We start from the raw sequence: 21825 nt of genomic DNA on the forward strand, positions 1-21825 counted from the left end.
CTAGTATTACAATTATTAGTGTAGAGATTAGTATCACATTAACAACCAAAGGTGGTGGGGATAGATTTGTAAAGTTGCAGTTTTTACAATTTATTGAAATTAAGTTGGTATAAATTCAAATTAGAATATTCTAACTGTAGGATTTTAAATATAAAATCTGCATCATAACCACAAACAAAAACCCTATAAAATGGACAATATGTAATAGTAAAGAAATGTTGGCATTTCACTATAAAAATCAACTAAACAGGAAAGGGGGGTCAAAAAAGCTCTGAGGCATGTCGAAAACCATAGCATAATCATAGAAAACCATCCTTCTTGTCAATAATCCTTTTATATTTAAAATGATTATATTCTCCAATCTGAAGACAAGACATTGGACGGACAGGTAAACACAAAGGATCCAATGTATGCTGTCTACAAGACTCACTTGAGATACAAAAACACAAACAAGTTGAAAGTAAAAGAATGGAGAAATATATTCCATGCACATAGTGACCCTAAGAGAACAGAGATGCTACACTAATTCATACAAAATACTTTTTATTTTGCACCTAATGATAGGCCTTCAAAATATATGAATCGAAAACTAACAGAACTGAAGTGTGAAATATACATTTCTACATACTAGGCATTTCTCAATAACAGTGTGAGTCTTCAATACCCCACTTATAATAATGAACCAACCAACCAGACAGAAAGTAAGTAAGAAGACAGAGGATTCTGCCCTGGTCAGTATGGCTCAGTTGCTTAAGCTGTCCCACACACCAAAAGGTGCCGGGTTCCATTCCTGCTTAGGGCACATACCCAGGTTGCAGGTTCAATACCCGGTTTGGGCATGTATGGGAGGCAACCGATTGATGTTTCTCTCTCACTTCGATGTCCCTGTCTCTATTACTCTCTCTAGAATAAATATTAAACAACAAGAAAAAAGAGAATAGAAGACTTCAACAATATAATAAACAAACTAGATCTCACAGACACAGAGCACTCTACCCAACAACAGAACACACAGGGTCAGGCTCAAATGAGACATTTTCCAGGACAGACCATATTTTAGGTTAGTAATAGAAATTAACTTGTAAATAAATTAACTACAAATAAAGACATCATTAATAATATAACTACATTTGGCCACAAATTAGTATTAAATAATCAATAGTTTTAAAAAATAGATATCAAAGTGTCTTGTGACCATACGGGATGAAGTTAGAAGTCAATTCTCACAAGGTAGATTAGAAAATTCACAAAATTGTGAAACGTGAACAACACACTTTTAAACAACCACTGGATCAAAGAAGAAATCACAGGAGAAATTATAAATTACTTTCAGATGAATGGAAATGAAAACATCCCCAAACTTGTGAGACAGCAAAAACAGTGCCAAGGGGGAAATTTATAGCTATAAAAGTTTATAATAAGAAATGAGATCTGAGCCTTGACCAGTTTGGCTCATTGGATAGCCCTTCGGTCTGTGGACTGGGAGGTCCCAAGTTCATTTACAGTCAAGGGCATGTACCTTGGTTGTGGGCACATCCCCGGTGGGGTGTGCAGGAGGCACACCGATGTTTCTCTCTCATCAATGTTCCTAACTCTCTGTCCCTCTCCCTTCCTCTCTGTAAAAAATCAATAAAATATATTAAATAAAAAAAGAAAAAAAAAAAGAAAAACAGAAATGAAATCTGAGCCCTTGCAGTTGGGTTCAGATTGGTTGAGTCACTCTGGCCACTGCAAGGTTGTCACTTCGATTCCTGATCAGGACACAAACCCAGTTTGCGGGTTCAATCCCCAGAGGCGATGGATCAATGTTTCTCTCTCACACATATGCCTCCTTCTCCCCCTCCTCCTCCTTGTCCACTCCCTCTTCCTCTCCCTCTACAAAAGCAATGAGATCTGAAATGAACAACCTCCCTTCACAACTTAAGGAACTAGAAAAAGAACTAAACCCAAAGCTAGCATACGGAAGAAAATAATAAAGATTAGAGCAGAAATAAATAAGAGAAAAACCAAAAGCTGGTTCTTTGAATTGATAAACCTTTAGTTAGATCGACTAATAAAAGAAGAGAAGACCCAAATTCAGAAATGAAACTGGAGACATTAATAATCAATTATATAGAAATATAAAATATTATAAGAATACTATGAACAATTTTTATGCCAACAATTAAGTAACTTAGGCAAAATGGAAAAATTCCTGGAAACACAAAACCTACCAAGACTAAATCACACAGATAAAGAAAATCTAATAAGATCTATAACTAGTAAGGAGATAGAATCAGTAATAAAAAGTCTCCAAATCAAAGAAACTCCCTAGACCTGATGGTTTCATGGTGAATTCTACCAATATTTAAAAAAACACAAACTTAAATTCTTCTCAAAAGTTTTTTGTTCAATTAAAGAGGATGGAAGTCTCTGAACTCATTCTATAAAACCAACATTGTCGTGATACCAAAGCTAGTCAAAGACACCATAAAAAAAACGACAGGCACATATACCTCATGAACCTACATGTAAAACTCCTCAATGAAAGACTAGCAAACAGAATTGAACAGCATATTAAAAGTATTATTCACTATGACCAACTTATTCCTGGGATGCAAGGATGGCTCAACATATAACAATTAATATCATATGGCACATCAATAGAATAAAGGAGGAAAAACTAATGATTGTCTCTGTTGATGCAGTAAAAAAACACTTGACAAAATTTAACACTCTTTCATGTTAAACATCCTATCTAATAAAAGAGAAACATGGTAATTAGCCGTACATCCACTACCCTTCCCAATAGCTAATCAGGGCGATATGCAAATTAACTGCCAGCCAAGATGGCTGCCGGCAGCCATGCACTGAAGCGAACAGGGAGACTTGCTTGCTCCAGTGATGGCAGACTCCAACGTTCCCCGGCCGACTTGCCGGACTCTCAGCTGCAACTCTAAGCAACTATGTTGTAAATATAGACGCTAAACAAAACCCCAGAAACCTGCATTAGTCAGCCAGGCTTCAGCCAGCCGGACCGCAACATTGTATCAAATACAGAAGGTAAACAAAGGCCAGAAACCTGCTTTCAGCAGGCGAGGCCTTAAAGCTAAAGCTGGCCCAGAATAAAAAAAGAAAAAAGAAAAAAAGGAGGGGTTGGGAGCTTCAGTCACCCGCCAGCATGAAAATGGCCCTCAGTCCCTCAGCCAGACTGGCTAGGCACCCCAGTGGGGATGCCCACCCTGATCGGGGACACCCTTCAGGGCAAAATAGCCAGCCCCCACCCATGCATCAGGCCTCTATTCTATATAGTAAAAGGGTAATATGCCTCCCGGCACCGGGATCAGCGTGACAGGGGGCAGCGCCCAAACCCCCTGATCGCCCTGCGGCTGTGTGTGTGACAGGGGGCGGGGCCACAACCTCCCTATCTGCCCTGCTCTGTTCATGACAGGGGAAGGCACCCCAACCCCCTGATCAGCCCTGCTCTGTGCCTGATAGGGGGGAGCTACCCAAACCCCTGATCGCCTTGGGGCTCTGTGTGTGACAGGGTGCGGCACCCCAACACCCTGATTGGCCCTGCTGTGTGACAGGGTGCGGCGCCCCAACACCTCCCCGCCCCCCTGACGGGCCCTGCTCTGTGTGTGACGGGGTAGAGCCATAACCTCTCCATCGGCCCTGCCCTGAGTGTGACAGTGGCGGCGCCCCAACCCCCTGATCGGCCCTGCTCTGTGTGTGACAGGGGGCGGTGCCCCAACTCCCCTATTGGCTCTACTCTGTGAGTGACAGGGGGGAGCTCCTCAACCCCCTGATGGGCTCTGCTCTGTGTGTGACAGGGGGGAGCTCCTCAACCCCCTGATCGGCCCTGCTCTGTGTGTGACAGGGTACGGAGCCCCAACCCCCCTAATGGGCCCTGCTCTGTGCATGACAGGGGGCAGCGCCCCAACCCCCTGATCCGCCCTGTTCTGTGTGTGACGGGGCGGTGACCTATCTCCCCTATCGGCCCTACTCTGTGAGTGACAGGAGGGAGCTCCTCAACCCCCTGATCGGCTCTGCTCTGTGCGTGACAGAGGGGAGCTCCTCAACCCCCTGCTCGGCCCTGCTCTGTGTGTGACAGGGGGCAACGCCCCAACCCCCCTGATGGGCCCTGCTCTGTGCATGACAGGGGGCAACGCCCCAACCCCCTGATCGGCCCTGCTCTGTGCGTGACAGGGGGTGGCGCCGCAACTTCCCCATCGATCCTGCCTTGAGTGTGACAGGGGGCGGTGCCCCAACCCCCCAATCGGCGGTACCCTGAGCGTGACTAGGGGTGGCATCTCAACCTGCTGATCCGCCCTGCTCTGTGCATAACAGGGGGCAGCGCCCCAGCTCCCCAATCGGCCCTGCTCTGAGCCCGACCAGGGGCTGCACCTAGGGATTGGGCCTGCCCTCTGCCACCCGGGAGCAGGCCTAAGCCAGCAGGTCATTATCTCCTGAGGGGTCCCAGACTGCGAGAGGGCACAGGATGGGTTGAGGGACCCCCTCTCCTCCCCGAGTGCACCAATTTTTGTGCAACGGGCCTCTAGTAATCTATAAACTCGGAAAAGAAGGAAACTACCTCAAGGTAATAAACACCATACATGAAAAACCCATAACAAACATCATGCTCAATGGTAAAAAGTTGAAAGATTTCCTAAGATAAGGAATAGTACAAGGATACCTGCTTTTACTACTTCTATTAAACCCAGTACTGGAAGTTTTCCCAGAGCAATTAGACAAGGAAAACAAAAAAGGAACAAAAGGCATCAAAACCGGCTAGAAAGAAGCAAAATTACCAGTGTTTGCAGATAGTATGATCTTATAGGTATAAAATCTAAAGATTACAAACACACACACACAAATCCTGTTAGAACTAATAAATGAACTCAGGCTCTAACCGGTTTGGCTCAGTGGATAGAGCATCGGCCTGCGGACTCAAGGGTGCCCGGTTCGATTCTGGTCAAGGGCATGTACCTTGGTTGCAGGCACATCCTCAGTGAGGAGTTTGCAGGAGGCAGCTGATCGACGTTTCTCTCTCATTGATGTTTCTAACCCTCTATCCCTCTCCCTTCCTCTCTGTAAAAAATCAATGAAATACATTTTTTAAAAAAATAAATGAACTCAGACCCCAAGTTAATATAAAAAATCAACTCCATTTTAGGGGTACTAGAGGCCTGGTGCACAAAAATTTGTGCACTTGGGGGGTGTCCCTCAGCCCAGCCTGTGCCCTCTTGCAGTATGGGACACCTTAGGGGATGAACACCTGCTGGCTTAGTCCCGCTCCCCGAGGGATTGGGCCTAAGCTGGCAGTCAGACATCTCTCTGGCAGCCCGGGATCCCTCGGGGGATGTCCACTTGCCAGCGGGGAGCAGGCCTAAGCTGCGATGGACACCCTTAGTGCTGCTGAGGAAGCGGGAGAGGCTCCCACCACCACCGCTGTACTGGCAGCCGTCAGTCTGGCTTCTGGCTGAGCAGAGCTCCTTCTGTGGGAGCGCACTGACCACCAGGGGGCAGCTCCTGCATTGAGCGTCTGCCCCCTGGTGGTCAGTGTGTGTCATAGTGACCAGTCATTCCCAGTCGTTCTGCTGTTAGGGTCAATTTGCATATTACCCCTTTATTATATACTAGAGCCCGGTGCACAAAAATTTGTGCACTGGGGCGGGGGGGTCCCTCAACCTGTGCCCTCTCGCAGTCTGGAACCCCTGAGGGCATGATCACTTGCTGGCTTAGGCCTGCTCCCTGGGGGGATTGGGCCTAAGATGGCAATCAGACATCCCTCTGGCAGCCCGACAGCCCTCAGGGGACGTCCACTTGCCAGTGGGGAGCAGGCCTAAACTGCAGTCGGACATCCTTAGCACTGCTGAGGCAGGAGAGGCTCCCACCACCATCGCTGTACTGGCAGCCATCAGCCTGGCTTGTGGCTGAGCAGAGCTTCCCATGTGAGAGGACCCTGACCACCAGAGGGCAGCTCCTGCATTGAGGGTCTGCCCCCTGGTGGCCAGTGTGTGTCATAATGACCAGTCATTCCCAGTCTTTCTGCTGTTAGGGTCAGTTTGCATATTACCCTTTTACTATATAGGATAGAGGCCTGGTGCACTGGTGGGGGCTGGCTGGTTTGCCCTGAAGGGTGTCCCGGATCGGGGCGGGGGGGGGGGGTCCCCGCTTGGGTGCCTGACCAGTCTGAATGAGGGGCTGAGGGCTGTTTGCATCTGGTCGCACCCCCTTCACGGTGGGGGTCCCCACTGGGGTGCCTGGCCAGTCTAAGTGAGGGGCTGAGGGCCGTTTTCAGGCTGGTGGGCGACTGAAGTTCCCAACCTGTCCTTTTTTTCTTTTTTATTCTGGGATTTACCTTCTATGGCTGTCACTAGAGCTGAGAACCGGCTCCAGCTCTGAGGCCTGGCTCCAGCTTGAGGCCTCGGCTGCTGAAAGCAGGTATCTGGGGTTTGTTTGGCTTCTATAATTGAAATGCTGTTGCAGCTCCAGCACTGAGACCTCGGCTGGCTGAAAGCAGGTATCTGGGGTTTGTTTAGATTCTATAATTGAAACACAGTTGCTTTCGGAGCTGTTGCTTTCAGGGTCAGAAGGCCGCCACGGCAGGCGGGGAACCTTGGCTTCCTCCATCGACGGGGCAACCAAGCCTCATGTTCACTTCAGCTGCATGGCTGCCGGCCGCCATCTTGGTTGGCAGTTAATTTGCATATCGCCCTGATTAGCCAATGGGAAGCGTATCGGAGGTATGGTTAATTACCCTATTTGTCTTTTATTAGATAGGATGATAGAGCCTCGTGCATGGGTGAGGCCTGGCTGGTTTGCCCTGAATGGTGTCCCGGATCAGGGTGGGGGTCCCGCTGGGGTGCTTGGCCAGCCTGGGTGACAGGCTGAGGGCAGTTTGCAGTCTGGCCAGGGCCCCCAGCCACCCAAGCTCCCAGTGAAGGCTGGCGGGTGCAGGTATCTGGGATTTATTTATCTTCTATAATTGAAACTTTGTTGCCTTTAGTGGAAGCCTCAGCCAGCCAGGGCAGGCACGAAGCTTGGCTTTCTCCATTGCTCGGGCAACCAAGACTTCTGCTTGCTCCAGCTCTGTGGCTGCCGGCCGCCATCTTGGTTGGGTTAATTTGCATATAGTCACTCTGATTGGCTGGTGGGTGTGGCTTGGGTGTAGCGAAGTTATGGTCAATTTGCATGTTTCTCTTTTATTGGGTTAGATTCTACTTAGTGTATAATGCACATTTTTCATAAATTTCCAATATCCCAAATATATACTATTATATGAGCCCCATGGAACAAAGGCTACTATTAAATGCTCACTAGCTCTTTTTGACATCTTCACTCCTTTGAAGCAGTCTCAAAAATAAAGCTTTCCCCTAAGATCTCTTATTTTTTAAAAAAATATTTTTATTGATTTCAGAGAGGAAGGGAGAGGGAGAGATAGTAACATCAATGTTGAGAGACAATCATTGATCGACTGCCTCCTGCACATCCCATACTGGGGATTGAGCCTGCAACCTGGGCATATGCCTTGACCGGGAATCAAACAGTGACTTCCTGGTCCATAGGTTGATGCTCAACCACTGAGCCACGCTGGCTGGGCTCCCCTAAGATATCTTGAGCAACATTATGGTCCAGGATAACCAGGTCCACCTTTGTCTGTTTAACACCTGACAGAGTTAGCCTATATGATAAAAGCCTAATATGCTAAGTGTCCAGTAGACCTGTCAGCTGTTCAACCAATCAAAGTGTAATATGCTAATGATATGCTAAGGCTGCTCAACCACTTGTTATGACATGCACTGATCACCAAGGGGCATACAGTCGACTGGTCGACCAGTCTCTAAATGTGCGCTGACCACTAGGGGGCAGACACTCTGACCAGTAGGTTAGCTTGCTGCTGGGGTCTGGCTGATTGGGACTGAGCAAGATGGGCCGGACACGTCCTGGAGCCCTCCCACAGTCCCTCCCCACTGGCCAACCTCCTGCCTCCCTCCCCAGCCCTAATCGTGCACTGGTGGGGTTCCTCGGCCTGGCCTGCACCCTCTCGCAATCCGGGACCCCTTGTGGTATGTCAGAGAGCCAGTTTCGGCCCAATCACACAGGCCAGCCTGAGGAACCCCAATGGTGCACGAATTCGTGCACTGGACCTCTAGTCTCAATATAAGATTATTTTTGGCTGACAATTCTACCTCCCATTTCTATAAGGCCTCCATCAACTCTGAAAGTTGGCCATTTTAAGTAGGGTGCAACTTCTTGTCAAGGATAAAGTCACCATGATTACTACATTTTTAACGCTAATAGTAGGCTTATTATTATATACTAGAGGCCCAGTGCATAACATTCGTGCACTGGGGCAGGGGGTGTCTGTTACCCCAGCCTGCGCCCTTTCACAGTCCAGGAGCCCTTGAGGGATGTCCCACTGATGGCCGGTAGTCGGACAACCTTGGCGCTGCTGTGGAGGTGGGAGAGGTTCCTGCCACTGCCACTGCACTCACCAGCCATCAGCCCGGTTCCTGGCTGAGCAACACTCCCCTGGCTTCCTGTGTTGAGCATCTGTCCACTGATGGTCAGTGCACATCATAGCAATCAGTCATTCCACTGTTTGGTCAATTTGCATATTACCGTTTTATTATATAGAACTAGAGGCCCGGTGCACGGATTTGTGTACCAGTGGGGTCCTTCAGCCTGGCCTGCAGGGGCCGATCGGGGCTGGCTGGCTGAGGAGAAACTGTGGGACGGGGCTCCAGGGTGTGTTCGGCCTGTCTCTCCCAGTCCCAATTGGCCGGTCCCCTAGTGGTCAGTGGGCGTCATAGCAACTTGTTAAACGAAGGGTCAGACACTTAGCATATTAGGCTTTTATTATATACGATAGCATTATACAGTTCTGCTTTACTTCAATGGAAATTCCTTTCTATTCATTACACATCTTTTCCATCTCTATAAGAAGCCCAAGAGTTGATTGGCTACAAGTACAACTTCTCACACACAAAGCAAAATTAAATCAACATTATGGGAATACTTTGAAGAGAAGCAAAACAAAAACAGAAGTAGTAATATTTACCTATTTCCTCTACTTACCCCTCATTACAAGAGTAGTTAGCCTGTGAACCAAACTGAAAACTTCCTTCTACGCGGCCATTTAGGGGCTCTGCTAGAGGTGGACATAATTTTCCTGAAAGAAATTTTTTAAATTCGTTGATTTATACAAACTCCAAAACAGATCTGAATCAAAACCAAAATTCTACATTGCTCTACTGTGAGAATACTACTTTTCTTTCTTTAACTATTAAAAGGCCAAATGTGAAACTTAAGATTCACATTTACCCAGACAACTAACAAGAAAAAGATTACCTGGAAATTTTTCAAAGCTTGAAAAAATACATTACTATCTAAAAACTACCTCCACGTGAGAAAACCATCATTGTAGTAGAATATGCCATCTAAAATGTATGAAAATCTTTAGAGCAATAAAAATAAAAAGTTTTGTGTACTTACTTGTACAAGCCTCCTGGAGAGGAGGTGCCCACGTGCCATCAGGCTGACAAACAGTGGTGGTGTTACGAACAGGAGGAACAATAAGCCGGTATCCTGGGCGACACTCATATGTTACTGCGATCCCAGCACTTACAGGAGGCACAAGATTACCCTTGGCTTTCATAGATTCATATCTTGGTATCTCATCACAGGCATCTGGGCATGAGAGAATAAGACATGAAAGTCAAGTATTTTCTCTTTTCCACCAGCCACGGATTCTGGCCTGGCAGCAGGCAGGTCCTTGGTGAGCTTATGGTTTCTTAAGGAATAAGGAGAATATTCATTCAATAGTAAGTTAAAGAGACAGCAGCAATAGTTTTGGTTTTTAATTACTTATCGGTGTGTGTCCTTCCCCAGTTTTTCTCAGTTCATTTCACACTCACCTGTCCCCTAGGACATCGTCAGTATGCAGCCCTAGATCAGGGTCCTTGTCCACAGTTTGAAATGCAAACTGATGGTGACTTGTCACCTCAGGCTCAGCCTCCTCTCAGGAGGCAAGTTCCTAGAGGTCAGGGTCATCTGCCTCTTTTCCTGCTACACTCTGCACCCAGTGGGTACTCAAGAAATGCTATGAGTAGAGGTAATTATTTAAGTATTGGGATTTCATAGATAGAAATAATATGGACCAAATTATTTCAAAATATAAGACTTCATATTAGCGAAGTGAGCATTTTTACAAGTGAGTAAACGCCATTTAAAATAAAACTGTATTACTTTGAATAGCTTCACATGAAAAAAATTCTGCCTTCTTAACATTACTTTAACTACACAATTGACCCTTGAACAATATGGCGGTTGGGTCAGGGGTCCCCACACAGTTGAAATTCCACAGATGAATTTTGAATTCCCCAAAACTTAAATAGAGTGTTTCCTTCGTACCAGTGAGGGATGGGTTTCAGGACACCCCATGAATACAAAAACCCCTGCATGCTGGTCACTTATATGAAGTGGTGAACAATGCCTATAGTGTGTCCCCTGCATTGTCGGATTCCCACTTGCAGATGGAAAATACTGTTGGTTGTTTCCACAGACGTGAAACCTAGATACCAGCAGTTTCTATATATTTACTAGAGGCCCGATGCATGAAATTTGTACAAGAGTAGGCTTCCTTCCCCTGGCTGCCGGCACCGGCTTCCCTCCTGCACCAGCACCAGGGACCCGGGCTTCCCTCCAGCCGCTAGCAGGCACCCGGGACCCACCCTGGCAGCCCCAGCTTCATCCAGAAGGTCGTCCGGGAGGACATCCAGGCTAATCAACGTATTATGCTTTTATTTTTATTTTTATTTTATTTATTTATTTTTTTATTAAATCTTATTGTTCAGATTATTACATTAGTTACTCTTTTTTCCCACCATAACTCCCCTCCACCCAGTTCCAACCCCACCCTCTGCCCTCACTCCCCACCCACTGTCCTCATCCATAGGTGCACGATTGTTGTCTAATCTCTTCACTCACCCCCGTAAGAATAGTCAGTCCATTCCCTTTCTATGTCCCTGATTTTATTACAATCACCAGTTCATCAGATTATTTATTCACTTGATTTTTAGATTCACTTGTTGTTAGATGTGTATTTGTTGTTCATAATTTGTATCTTTTTACCTTTTTCTTCTTCTTCCTCTTCTTACAGGATACCTTTCAGCATTTCATATAATACTGGTTTGGTGGTGATGAACTCCTTTAGCTTTTCCTTATCTGTGAAGCTCTTTATCTGACCTTCACTTCTGAATGATAGCTTGGCTGGATAAAGTAGTCTTGGTTGTAGGTTCTTGGTATTCATCACTTTGAATATTTCTTGCCATTCCCTTCTGGCCTATAAAGTTTCTGTTGAGAAATCAGCTGACAGTTGTATGGGTACTCCCAGAGCTGTCCCAGAGGCTCCTTACACTACCTTCATATTTTCGGCTTCTTTTTTCATTTTGCTTTTCCGGTTGGGTGTTTTTTGCTTCTTCATATTTCAAATCTTTGACTTGATCCTTGCGACCCTCTGGTTTGCTGTTGGGAGTCTGTATTATATTCTTTATTTCAGTCAGTGTATGCTTAATTTCTAGTTGGTCCTTTATCACAACATCGAGAGTCTCATTAGATTTCTTGAGATCTCACTACATTTATCGGCGGTCTTACCAGTCTTTCCGAGGATCTCACTACATTTATCGGTGGTCTCACCAGTCTTTTCGAGGGCCTTACTCAATTTATCGACGGCTTCTAAACAGTTCTTTAAAGACCTTAAAAGTGTGGTTTTGAACTCTATATCCAACAGTTTGCTTTCCTCCAATTCTGTTGTTTGTGTCCTGTTTCTTTGTCTCGGCATTTTTTTATGCTTCGCTGTGTCGATAGAGTGCCTTTCTGTGCTAAGTGTCCCAATTACCTGAGGTAGACACTCTTGGTGCACCCCCTTGTGGGCTCTGTGCACAGTCTTGTTGTGGTTAAGCCTTGATTGTTGTAGTTATCACTGTGAGGAATTGACCTCCAGGCCAATTGGCTGTGAGAATCAGCTGTGTCTGGGGTGGGAGAACTTCTGTGCTGGAGACACCCCTCTGGGGCTAGACTTGCTTCGATGGGGCTTTGGTGCTCACTGAGTCTGCCCCCTGAGTGTGTCTTTTATGGTTCCATGGAGCTGCAAGCTGGATGGTCCCACTCTGACCACTGGGCTTCCTGGCTCCTGGATCTCTAGGGAGGTGCTAATCTAGCCTTTGCCTGAGGCTATCCAGCAAAAGCCTCCCTGCAGGGCTTGGGTGGGGCGGGTCCCACGGGATCAACAGAGCGGGGTTAGCAATTATGGCTGCTCTCAGTCTTGCCCTCAGAGGCTTTGCTTCTCAATGTCCCAGTAGTCACTGCAAGCCCCACGGAGAGAAAGCTGCCCTAGGGTTCTGAGCAATGCTAGAAAGTCCCGCTTCTCCCGTATGAGTGTGGGTCCTTAGAGACTCGCCCGGAACTGGAGCTCAGAGCCTGAGACTCCCTCCCGATTGAAAACGACAACCACGCCCTCAGCCTCCAGCCCGCTCTGCATGCACTCTGAACCTAAGTATTTTACTTCAGCACTGCGCCTCCTCTGAGCCTCGGTATGCTTTTCTCTTTCCTCCTAGTTGTAGAACTTCCACTCAGCCAGCTTTCCTGTGGTTCTGGATGATGTCTGTTCAGTCTTTTAGTTGTATTTTTGAAGTGGTTGTTCGAGGCAGCAAACTCCTGTGTTTACCTATGCCGCCATCTTCGCTTTTATTATTATAGATAGAAACAAATGCAGGCATAAATGAATTCGGGTAGTTCAAACCAATGTTGTTCAAGGGTCAACAGTAATGTAATCTTCCTTCAGAGATCAATGGATCATACAAGACCTCAGAAGCTCCCTGAGGTAACTGTATGGGCTGTGTATCCGATATATATCCCAATAGTAAAGCTACTTCATTGCTATGCTTTTAGAACTTTTTACCCGTTATTTTTGGAGGGGGGTAGTTTTCACTCTCTTGACATTTCTACTTAAGCAATTTGCCTTCCTTTTCAGTGGTTCTCAACCTTCTGGCCCTTTAAATACAGTTCCTCATGTTATGACCCAACCATAAAATTATTTTCGTTGCTACTTCATAACTGTAATGTTGCTATGTTATGAATCGTAATGTAAATATCTGATAAGCAGTCTGGTCTTAGGTGACCCCTGTGAAAGGGTCGTTCAACCGCCAAAGGGGTTGCGACACACAGGTTGAGAACCGCTGCTTAAAATTATCTGTGGGCTTGAAAATCTAACCAATCTCTTAGAACAATTACATACAATAATGTGATGGAGACACATTAAGTAAAGCCCTAGAAGACTAAAAGAATGCAGAGGCCTCTCCTATAAAGTTTAAGGCCTAAGGTAGATCTATTTTGCTCCCTAAGGAATCTTTCCTCTTTTACTTCCTTAATCTTGGACTTATTTCAGATTGAGAGACCAATAAAGAGAACGCTAAACACGTGAAATTTTACTCTTTTTTTTATCATATTCTAAATTCTAAAACTCTATACCCAATCCAACATTTCATTTCCATCATCCACCTACTGGCAAATGTTTTCAATATTTCCACTATGCTGCCCTTGATATTCGAATGTTCCTCAATCAACTGCTCAAAACAAAATAAATGCAAAAAGCAAACCAAAGCCCCTAATAATTAAAAGCATTGTTTAAAATAACATTGATGAATGTTGTTTTATTGATTAATAACATTACATTTACTGAATACCCTGAGCTAGATATTGTCATTTTCAATAGGAAAACAAACATGGGCTAGAAATTCTATACAATTGTGTTCAGATACAAATGCACAACAACATTCTAGAATTTCATGGAACCACCACGAAAGAAATCATGTAACAGCATGCCCACAATTATACAAGTATCCTTTGTTTTATGCATTCAATCTCAGTAACTATCTTGAAAGCAGATAAAGGAGAGAGGATTCCTAATATGACTTTAACATGTAGTGTCTATATGGAAAAGGAAAAGTCAGTAAGATCGTTTAATCCACTCAACTAATTGGAAGTATTTCTTCCCACTAACATACACCATGAAAGACATGCTTCCACCAATGTGCATGTCAGTGTTCGGCAACCAGTTTATCACAAGCTAGCTACACTGTAATAATTGAATGCAATACCACATCTTTTTTAATAAGCAAATTTCTTCCCTTGCTCAGAATACTGAATTTTTTTCTATGTGAATGTTTATAAACTAAACATTTCAGGACCCAGAAAAATAGCACCTTGTCTTAGTTTTTTCTAGGTAGTTTAAATACAATTCTTATTTGGCTGCAATGCTACACTTTAACATGGATGACATTAAGTAAGATGATGGGCTGCATTCAGAAAACTCGCCAATGTTCTAGATGGGTTTCGGGAAAATGAAATCGTTTTCTGCTATGGATCAAGAGAACTGCTCACCTTGTCTACACTTGCCAAAACTGGGTAAGCACTCTCTCCCTGCTTACAAAAATTACAATCACTTTCTGACATGAGTATACACACCTCTGCCCAGAGTGGTGCCTTCAGAAAATCATGGTGTCTCACCAAACCAGAACCCCATTGAAACCTAACAATCCTGCTCCTCCTCCCACTGTCTACACAACACCCTCTTTTTAAACTTTCTTTGCTTCCCAAAATGTAGACACTGGCACCTACACCTGCCAATTATTTCTCACTGCCTCATTTGTAGGCCTACGAAAATCACTAAATTACTTTCAAAGTCATTAAGTGGCCTCCTTGTTCTTCAATGACTCCTAACCTTTTCTTCCTTGGTAGTTTTAGCTGCCGTCTAGAACATCTGGAGCTATTGGTCACTCTGTCTTGGCTCCTTTCTGCCTGAAACACTCTCTTTGTTTCCCAGGACAGCATGACCACTTGGTTTTCAGCTTGTCCTGACTACTCTCCCTTCTCTGCCTGATTGGATAATGTGACATTTCTAATAGGCAGTTCTCTTGATATTTCATTCTGCAGACTCCCCTGGGGAGGTAGATATACTCCCATGACTTCATTACCCCTAAAAAGAGCTACCTCTCAAATACCTTTCCATCCTAGATCTCTGGCTGGGGTGACAAACGTATATATTAAATTGACACCCCACACAGCTCCACTTGGAAAGTGTCATGCTGTCTCAAATAACATAATGAATGTGCTCTATTGATGTTTCACAGGCATACCAAGCAAACTAGTTCAATTGGTTTCCAGAACTGAATGTCTGCTCATTCTCTAGTTCAGCGGTTCTCAGCCTGTGGGTTGCGACCCCTTTGGCGGTCGAACGACCCTTTCACAGGAGTCGCCTAGGACCATCCTGCATATCAGATATTTACATTATGATTCATAACAGTAGCAACATTAAAGTTATGAAGTAGCAAGGAAAATAATTTTATGGTTGGGTCACAACATGAGGAACTGTATTTAAAGGGCCAGAAGGTTGAGAACCACTGCTCTAGTTCTATCCTTACTTCTACAGCCACTATCATTTATCTGGATTGTGACCAGAGTTTCTGGATAGGTCTCCTTACCCACACCTTGGCCCTATTCACTCAATTCATTTTTCATATTGTTACCCGAATAATATTGATAGGACACAGTGACCAAGGACTTTCCAAGTCAGGTACTTTGCAATGGAGCCCCAGTACCCTCAGAATAATGTCTAAGACTCCTTGGCATGGCTAACAGACTTACAATCTGTCACTATCTCAATCTCTTGCACACTACTGTCAAGCTATATTCAATCCCTTGGGGCCCATTAAATTACTTTAGCATTGTAGGCCTCCATGCATTATTTTACTTCAGTTTTGACCAGGAACCCTGTCATTCTTCCCACCCACTCATCTTTCAGTTACATCTTAGATGCCAATTCTTCCTTGAGGCTCGACATCTGTCACTCAAAATACTGGGATGTCATCATGATACCCCAATATACTTTTCATATTGTAATTCTTTATTATTCGCATTCCCCTCAAGACTGTCTCATTCATCACTGCATTTCTGGTACCTAGAACCAGAGCTGAATGAGCACAGTTGTCAGTTCTATACACTCTTAGACCAAAATTAAATTCTTTATGATTCAGCCAGCTTGTTCCAGAGATATCTGCAAAGCATAATTTTTTCTTCAGGTTTTGCCTGCATTCAAAGTTTTTTTTTCCATTGGTTTAGTGATAGATATTTATTTCCCTTTACTAGAGTTTTAAATTCTTTCATGTCAAAATATTTATGCTTGGATGAACCCATTTCCCATTACTGCTATTATTGGCAATAGTATTTTAACATTATCAAAGACAGATTGTAGGCCAGCAAGTTTCAGCAGCAGCCTGGCTCCAAAAGGAAGAACATCATCACAGTTGCAGTGAAACAGCCTGATTTTAAAAGTCAGGCAAGTGCCAACCGAAGCCACTCAGCTAAAACAAGGCCTTGACCAGAAAAGGATGAAACCTTAAATTAGATCTGGAGGACACTCCTTCGGGTAAGGCTGACTTCTCATGTCTCAGTAATAATTCTTATTTAAATGGCAAATATTTAACTGTATATGCAACATCATCACTGTTTGATGTAACTGAAGTGGAACCTTTGCCTTTAGCTATGACAGCCCCCCAAGCTCATTCCAGCCTGCACTTTAGCCGAGAGCCTAACTGCTGATATTTCTACTGATAGGAGAGATGCCTTTGGAATAGGTCATGATTTGGAATGTTGTCGAAGCAACGTGGCTTTCTTACTTCCAGCTGAAATTTAAAAATGGCCTGTATGTTCAGAAATTACTGGATGCTATACTTTTAGCTATTATTAAGATCCCAGGGAATTCTAAACCTGACTCCACAAGGAATGCAGTCCTTAAAAGGAACCAACAGTCAAACCTCTGGTATGGCCAAAGGGATATTTCCTCAAATGATAACGTCAAAAAACTGGCTAGTGACGTCCAACAATTGGCCTCAGGAAAAAGAAAAACAAAATTGGAAATCTGATAAGTGTTGGTTTGATATAAAGAAGCTCTGGTTCAGGCCAAATAACAGCCCAGTCCAACCAGAGGCTCTAAAATTCCCACTCCCAACTACTGCACACGCATTAAGCCACTGGCCCACTGACAAAATGATAGCATCTATGCATCAATATTAGTGGGCACCTATTAATAAGGCCCCCAAAAGTACCTATTTGTCCCACTTGTCTAAAGTACGAGCCAGGAAAGCCTGATCCAACTGCTGCCGGATATTTTAAGTTGCCTAATGGACCATTCTCAGTCAGACAAATGGATTTCGCGTAGCTTTCCCATCTCGTGGGTATGAATATATTTTAGTAGTGGTCTGTATGTTTTCTCACTAGACTGAAGCTTTCCCAGCAGACAGGCTACTGCTTCTGCTGTGGCTAAAGTCCCTGTGAGAAGATCGCCCTCACCTAGAGAAGCCCTCCAGAACCCACAAGGGTCAAAGGAATCCATTTTACCAGTCAGGTGCTTTCACGGTTTTGTACTGTATGGCCAGTTTGACAACATTTTCACTGCACTGAGCATGCTCAATCCTCAGGTTTAGTCACATGCACTAACAGCATTAAGACTCGTTGACAAAATTTACAGAAACCCTCCACGTACCTTGGCCAAAAGCACTGCAGTTGGTCCTTCTAAATCTCAGATCCTCCTCCTTTAGAACTCAAACTCTCACAGCGCCCCTGCCTCTTTTGATGGACAACAGGTCAAAGGAGATATACTTCAATATTATAATGGCCTAAGTTCTTCTATCAAAATTAACCACTTTCTGCCCTGGCTGGGTAGCTCAGTTAGTTAGAACATTGTCCTGATACGCCAAAGTTGCAGGTTCAATCTCTACTCAAGGCTCATACAAGAATCAACCAGTGAATGCATAAATAAGTGGAACAACAAATCGATGTTTTTCTCTTTCTTCCTCTCTCTCTCTCTCATATCAATAAATAAATTTTTTAAAAAAGAAATCTATAAGAACATTAATGTTTTGGTAAAGCAATCTTTTCACAGTGAACTCCAGGAAGATGAAGACCTTAAACAACACACTGTGCACCCTGGGCACTTCATCTACTGGAGAAGACTCTTTGCAACCTCGCTACAAAGGCCCCTATCAGGTCCTGCTAACGAACCCTTCTGGGTCCAAACTTCAGGCAATACATTCCTGGACTCAGGTGACACATCTAAAAAAAGCACCTAATCCTGACTGAACCTGCACCCCATCTAGTGACCTGAGGGCGAAAATTGCCCAAAATTGATGCAGAGTACACCTGATGAGACATCTACCCCAGGATGTTCAGACCAAGCCAATTAGAAGGTTTGAAACTCACGAAAGTCTCTCTTTCATAGACTATTAACTGATCATGGATTCTTATCCAATTCAGTCTCTGAATTTGCAACCTACAGGCTTACTGATAAGACATTTTGTTTCAGTTTCTTTTGAGAGAGCAATATTGCTTAATTGTTTCATGTTTTATGCCGGCAGTATGTCTTCCCAAAACTCTTCATTCTTTCTGTGCTGAGTATGCCTTTGGGGATTCACTATTCTACAAGGCAAACTGGAGAAGGGTAATTCCTGGGAGATCTCACTGCCCCTCCAGATTCCTCATTACTCAAATGATAGGTTTACAACCTGTACATTTTCCTCTGACATGGAACATGACACTCAGGAACGCTCCTTCCCGGCATCAACGAACAAAAGGCCACTGAATCCAAAAAGACCTGACTCTTGATCAGCAATGATTTTGGAGAAAAATCATTCAAAAGGGGTCGTGTGAAAATTAAAAAATAGAAATCTCATTTAAAATGGAGTCAGGAGGCTAGATGAGAAAACTCACACACACATTAAGCAACACATATGGATGATCCCAAATGTGAGAGACCTTACCATGCATTCCCCACAGAAAGTGATACTATTTTGCTGCCTCAACAGGAGGAAGAGAAAGATTCCTCCTTGCCTATTCAGCTGATGAGACTGCCAGAACTCGGCCAATGAGAAGTCACTATACTTCAAACTTTCAGTTCCTCTCCTTTCTTTCTCTGGGCTTGTTGTTGGTTCACCTTTAGACAATACGTCCTGAAATACAATTCTTTGTTGTTTCCGAATAAACTCATTCTGTTGGACAAGTATGTGGCTATCTATTTGTTTAAGGAAAACATGATTACAGAAGCTTCCTCCTAGAGGCCGGAGGAGTTTTGTTCCTGAGCTTTTCAAACTCAGCTGAATTATTATATTTAACTTCCTGCTACTTAATAGTTATACAACAGTGTTGATACTGAGGCAAAACAGTGAGCATTTGTAATCACAAGTGTGACAAGACACACAAGATCTCTGTATTCTAGTGGGAAGAGAACCGCAAACATTGTTTTGGAAGGGTAATTACAAGTTAGGATGAGTGTGAGTGTGAGTGTGTGTGTCTACCGGAGATAGGATGGTCACAGAAGGTCCCTCTGATGGGGTAACACCACCAATGAGTTGGAAAGATAAGGAGGAGCCAATTATGCAAGAGGCAGGAGGACAATGCTCCTAGACTGAGGAACAGCAAGTGCAGAAGCCCCAAAGCGGCAGAGTTTGTTCTGTCTCAGAGCAGAAAAGCCTTCCCTTCCACCAGGCCTTTGTTAAATGCTGTCGGAGAATCACGCTCCGTCCCTCCAGAGCACCTGTCTGGGGTTATAACACTAGTATCAAGCCCAGCTGGAGTGGCTGGGTGGTTGAGCATCGACCTATGAATCAGGAGGTCAAGGTTCCATTCCCTGGTCAGGGCATATGCTCTGTTTGTGGGCTCCATCCCTAGTGGGGGAGGGGAGTGTGCAGGACGCAGCCTATCAATGATTCTTCCTCATCATTGATGTTTCCATCTCTCTCTCCCCCTCCCTTCCTCTCTGAAATCAATTAAAATATATATATGTATTTTATTTTATTTTTTTAAAGACAAGTATTTTGGCCCTGGCCAATGTGTTTCAGTAGGTTGAGTGTTGTCAAAGCATGGAAAGGTTACCAGTTCGATTCCCCGTCAGGGCACATGCCCAGGTTGTGGGTTCAATCCCCAATCAAGGTGGGTTCAAGAGGCAACCAATCAATGTCTGTCTGTCTCTCTCTCTCCCTTCCTCTCTCTTTAAATTCAATTAAAACGTATTTTAAAAAAAAAAAAAAAAAGACTTGTATTATGGTTTGGTTAGTCAGTCCCAATAAATTTTAGCAAAAGTCCCAGCTTTAGTTTATGACCTGTAGGGGAAAACCATATTAACATTATTTATTGTCCATTTCTTGGGATACTAATTTCTCACTGGGTTTGCCTACCAACGTTTTAGGTTACTTTGGATAGCCCCTCAAATATGACTCAACCTAAAACAACACCAACAACAAAAAACACACGCCAAAATACATTCAGTAATTGAATAGGTTACTGCGTATATTACATGGGAACAAGACCACACCGGGCGCAACAGTCAGCAAATCAATGCCAATACGAATCCAGGCAACAAGAAGCCCGTTAACTTTAATTACAAAAGCACTGAGCACCCTTCCAAAACCACACCTCTCACTCAAGGGCTCCGCATGCGCTCCCAGCCCCCACACGGAGAAAGCAGCGCGCTTCCTTGCCCCACACTCCGCACCCCTGCCCAGGCCACTTCCCGTAAGCACACACCGACAACAGCAGATAACACCCGCCCGGGCTTCCCCAGCCGACCCCATGGGGCACCAACACATCACACCGCCCAGGAAACACAGCGCAAACACCCACGACGGGCACGCGCGGGCCCTGGCGACACCCCCACGCGCTGGGGCACCGCAGAGCAAGCCCTCACCTGGAGCGCCGGGTCTGCGCTGCCCATCCCGCTGGGCTCCGTCCCGAAGCACCTGCCCGCGTTCGCTGTGGACAAGCTTTTGCAAACCCCGGCCGCGCCCAGCGCCCTGCGAGGCTCCGTCCAAACCACAGAGCAAACGCTACCGCCCGCACTTCGGGGTCCTCCCTCCCCGGGAGCCGCGCACAGCACCACCCGGGGCAGCTCCGCCCAAGCCCCGTCCCCCTTAACCCAGCCCACCACCCCAACCTCTCCGCGCCCTCGGCTGCGGGCGGCCGGCTCCCCAACCCGCTCCAGCTCGCTCCGGGAGCGCACCCCCTCCCCAGGCCCCTACCGGTGGACGCGGGTGACCAGAGCGCGAGCGTCACCAAAGGGATCCCAACGAAGTGGCTCCAAGAAGAGAAGGGACGGCGACGAGGTGCCCTCCGAGGCCCGCGAGAAGCCGTCATTTTCCGGGAGGTGAGCGGGAAGCCGTTGACCAGCACCCGACCCAGCAACCCGGAGACTCAAGAAGCCTTGAAGGCGGAGCCCCAATGGGCCTGGACCACGCCCGAGCGGAAGTAAGGCTAGGGGGCGGGGCCTTCGCCCAGGAAGGAAAGGGGCGTGGCCTGGCCGCGCTCTAACCCGGCGGGTCATTGGCAGCTCAGGCTCCGCCCCCGTCGGCGGGGGACCGAGGGTTCTCCACCTGACAGGGTTTGCGGGAAATGGTTCACCACCGCGTCCTTAAACAGGCAGTTACCACTCCACTCAGGAAGGGTGGAAAGGAACCAAGAGCTGGCCCAGTCATCACTGCGCCCTTTCCGGAGCCCGGGATGGAAACATAAAGCTCATGGACCTGAAAATAGAAACCCAGAGCCCAGACCGGGGCCGCCTAGGGACCAGCACCCCTAGGGGGCTCCACTTTGGTCCTGGGGCCACCAGACTGCCAGTAGTACCAGGGCCCTTGCTCAACATTTGGCATTAAGTCGGCATAATTAGGGACGACACCTGAGATCTCCGTGGTTGAAGGCCTGCTACTGGATCCTCTCGATGCCTGCTAGATTTCA

The 21825-nt window shown here is 45.6% G+C and overlaps 1 protein-coding gene across 8 annotated transcripts in view; it reads right to left on the reverse strand.

Annotated features, from left to right (window-relative positions):
- CD46 (CD46 molecule) overlaps nucleotides 1-21305 on the reverse strand; it is a 55575-nt gene extending 34270 nt beyond the window's left edge. For 4 of the 8 annotated variants that reach the window (XM_070397324.1, XM_070397323.1, XM_070397326.1 and 1 more), the window contains exons 1-3: nucleotides 21114-21305; nucleotides 9481-9675; nucleotides 9064-9157 (exon numbers count right to left, since the gene is read on the reverse strand). In XM_070397324.1, coding sequence (XP_070253425.1) covers nucleotides 9064-9157; nucleotides 9481-9675; nucleotides 21114-21228 — 404 coding nt within the window. In that variant the 5' untranslated portion in view covers nucleotides 21229-21305. The remainder of the gene's footprint in view (nucleotides 1-9063; nucleotides 9158-9480; nucleotides 9676-21113) is intronic. The other 4 variants (XM_070397328.1, XM_070397322.1, XM_070397330.1 and 1 more) reach the window with 2 other exon arrangements.
- Between the last annotated feature and the right edge of the window lie 520 nt (nucleotides 21306-21825).

This window comes from Myotis yumanensis, unplaced genomic scaffold (assembly GCF_028538775.1).
Source record: "Myotis yumanensis isolate MYYU_CA2020_CCGP unplaced genomic scaffold, mMyoYum1.0.hap1 SCAF_17, whole genome shotgun sequence".
Lineage (NCBI taxonomy): Eukaryota > Metazoa > Chordata > Mammalia > Chiroptera > Vespertilionidae > Myotis > Myotis yumanensis.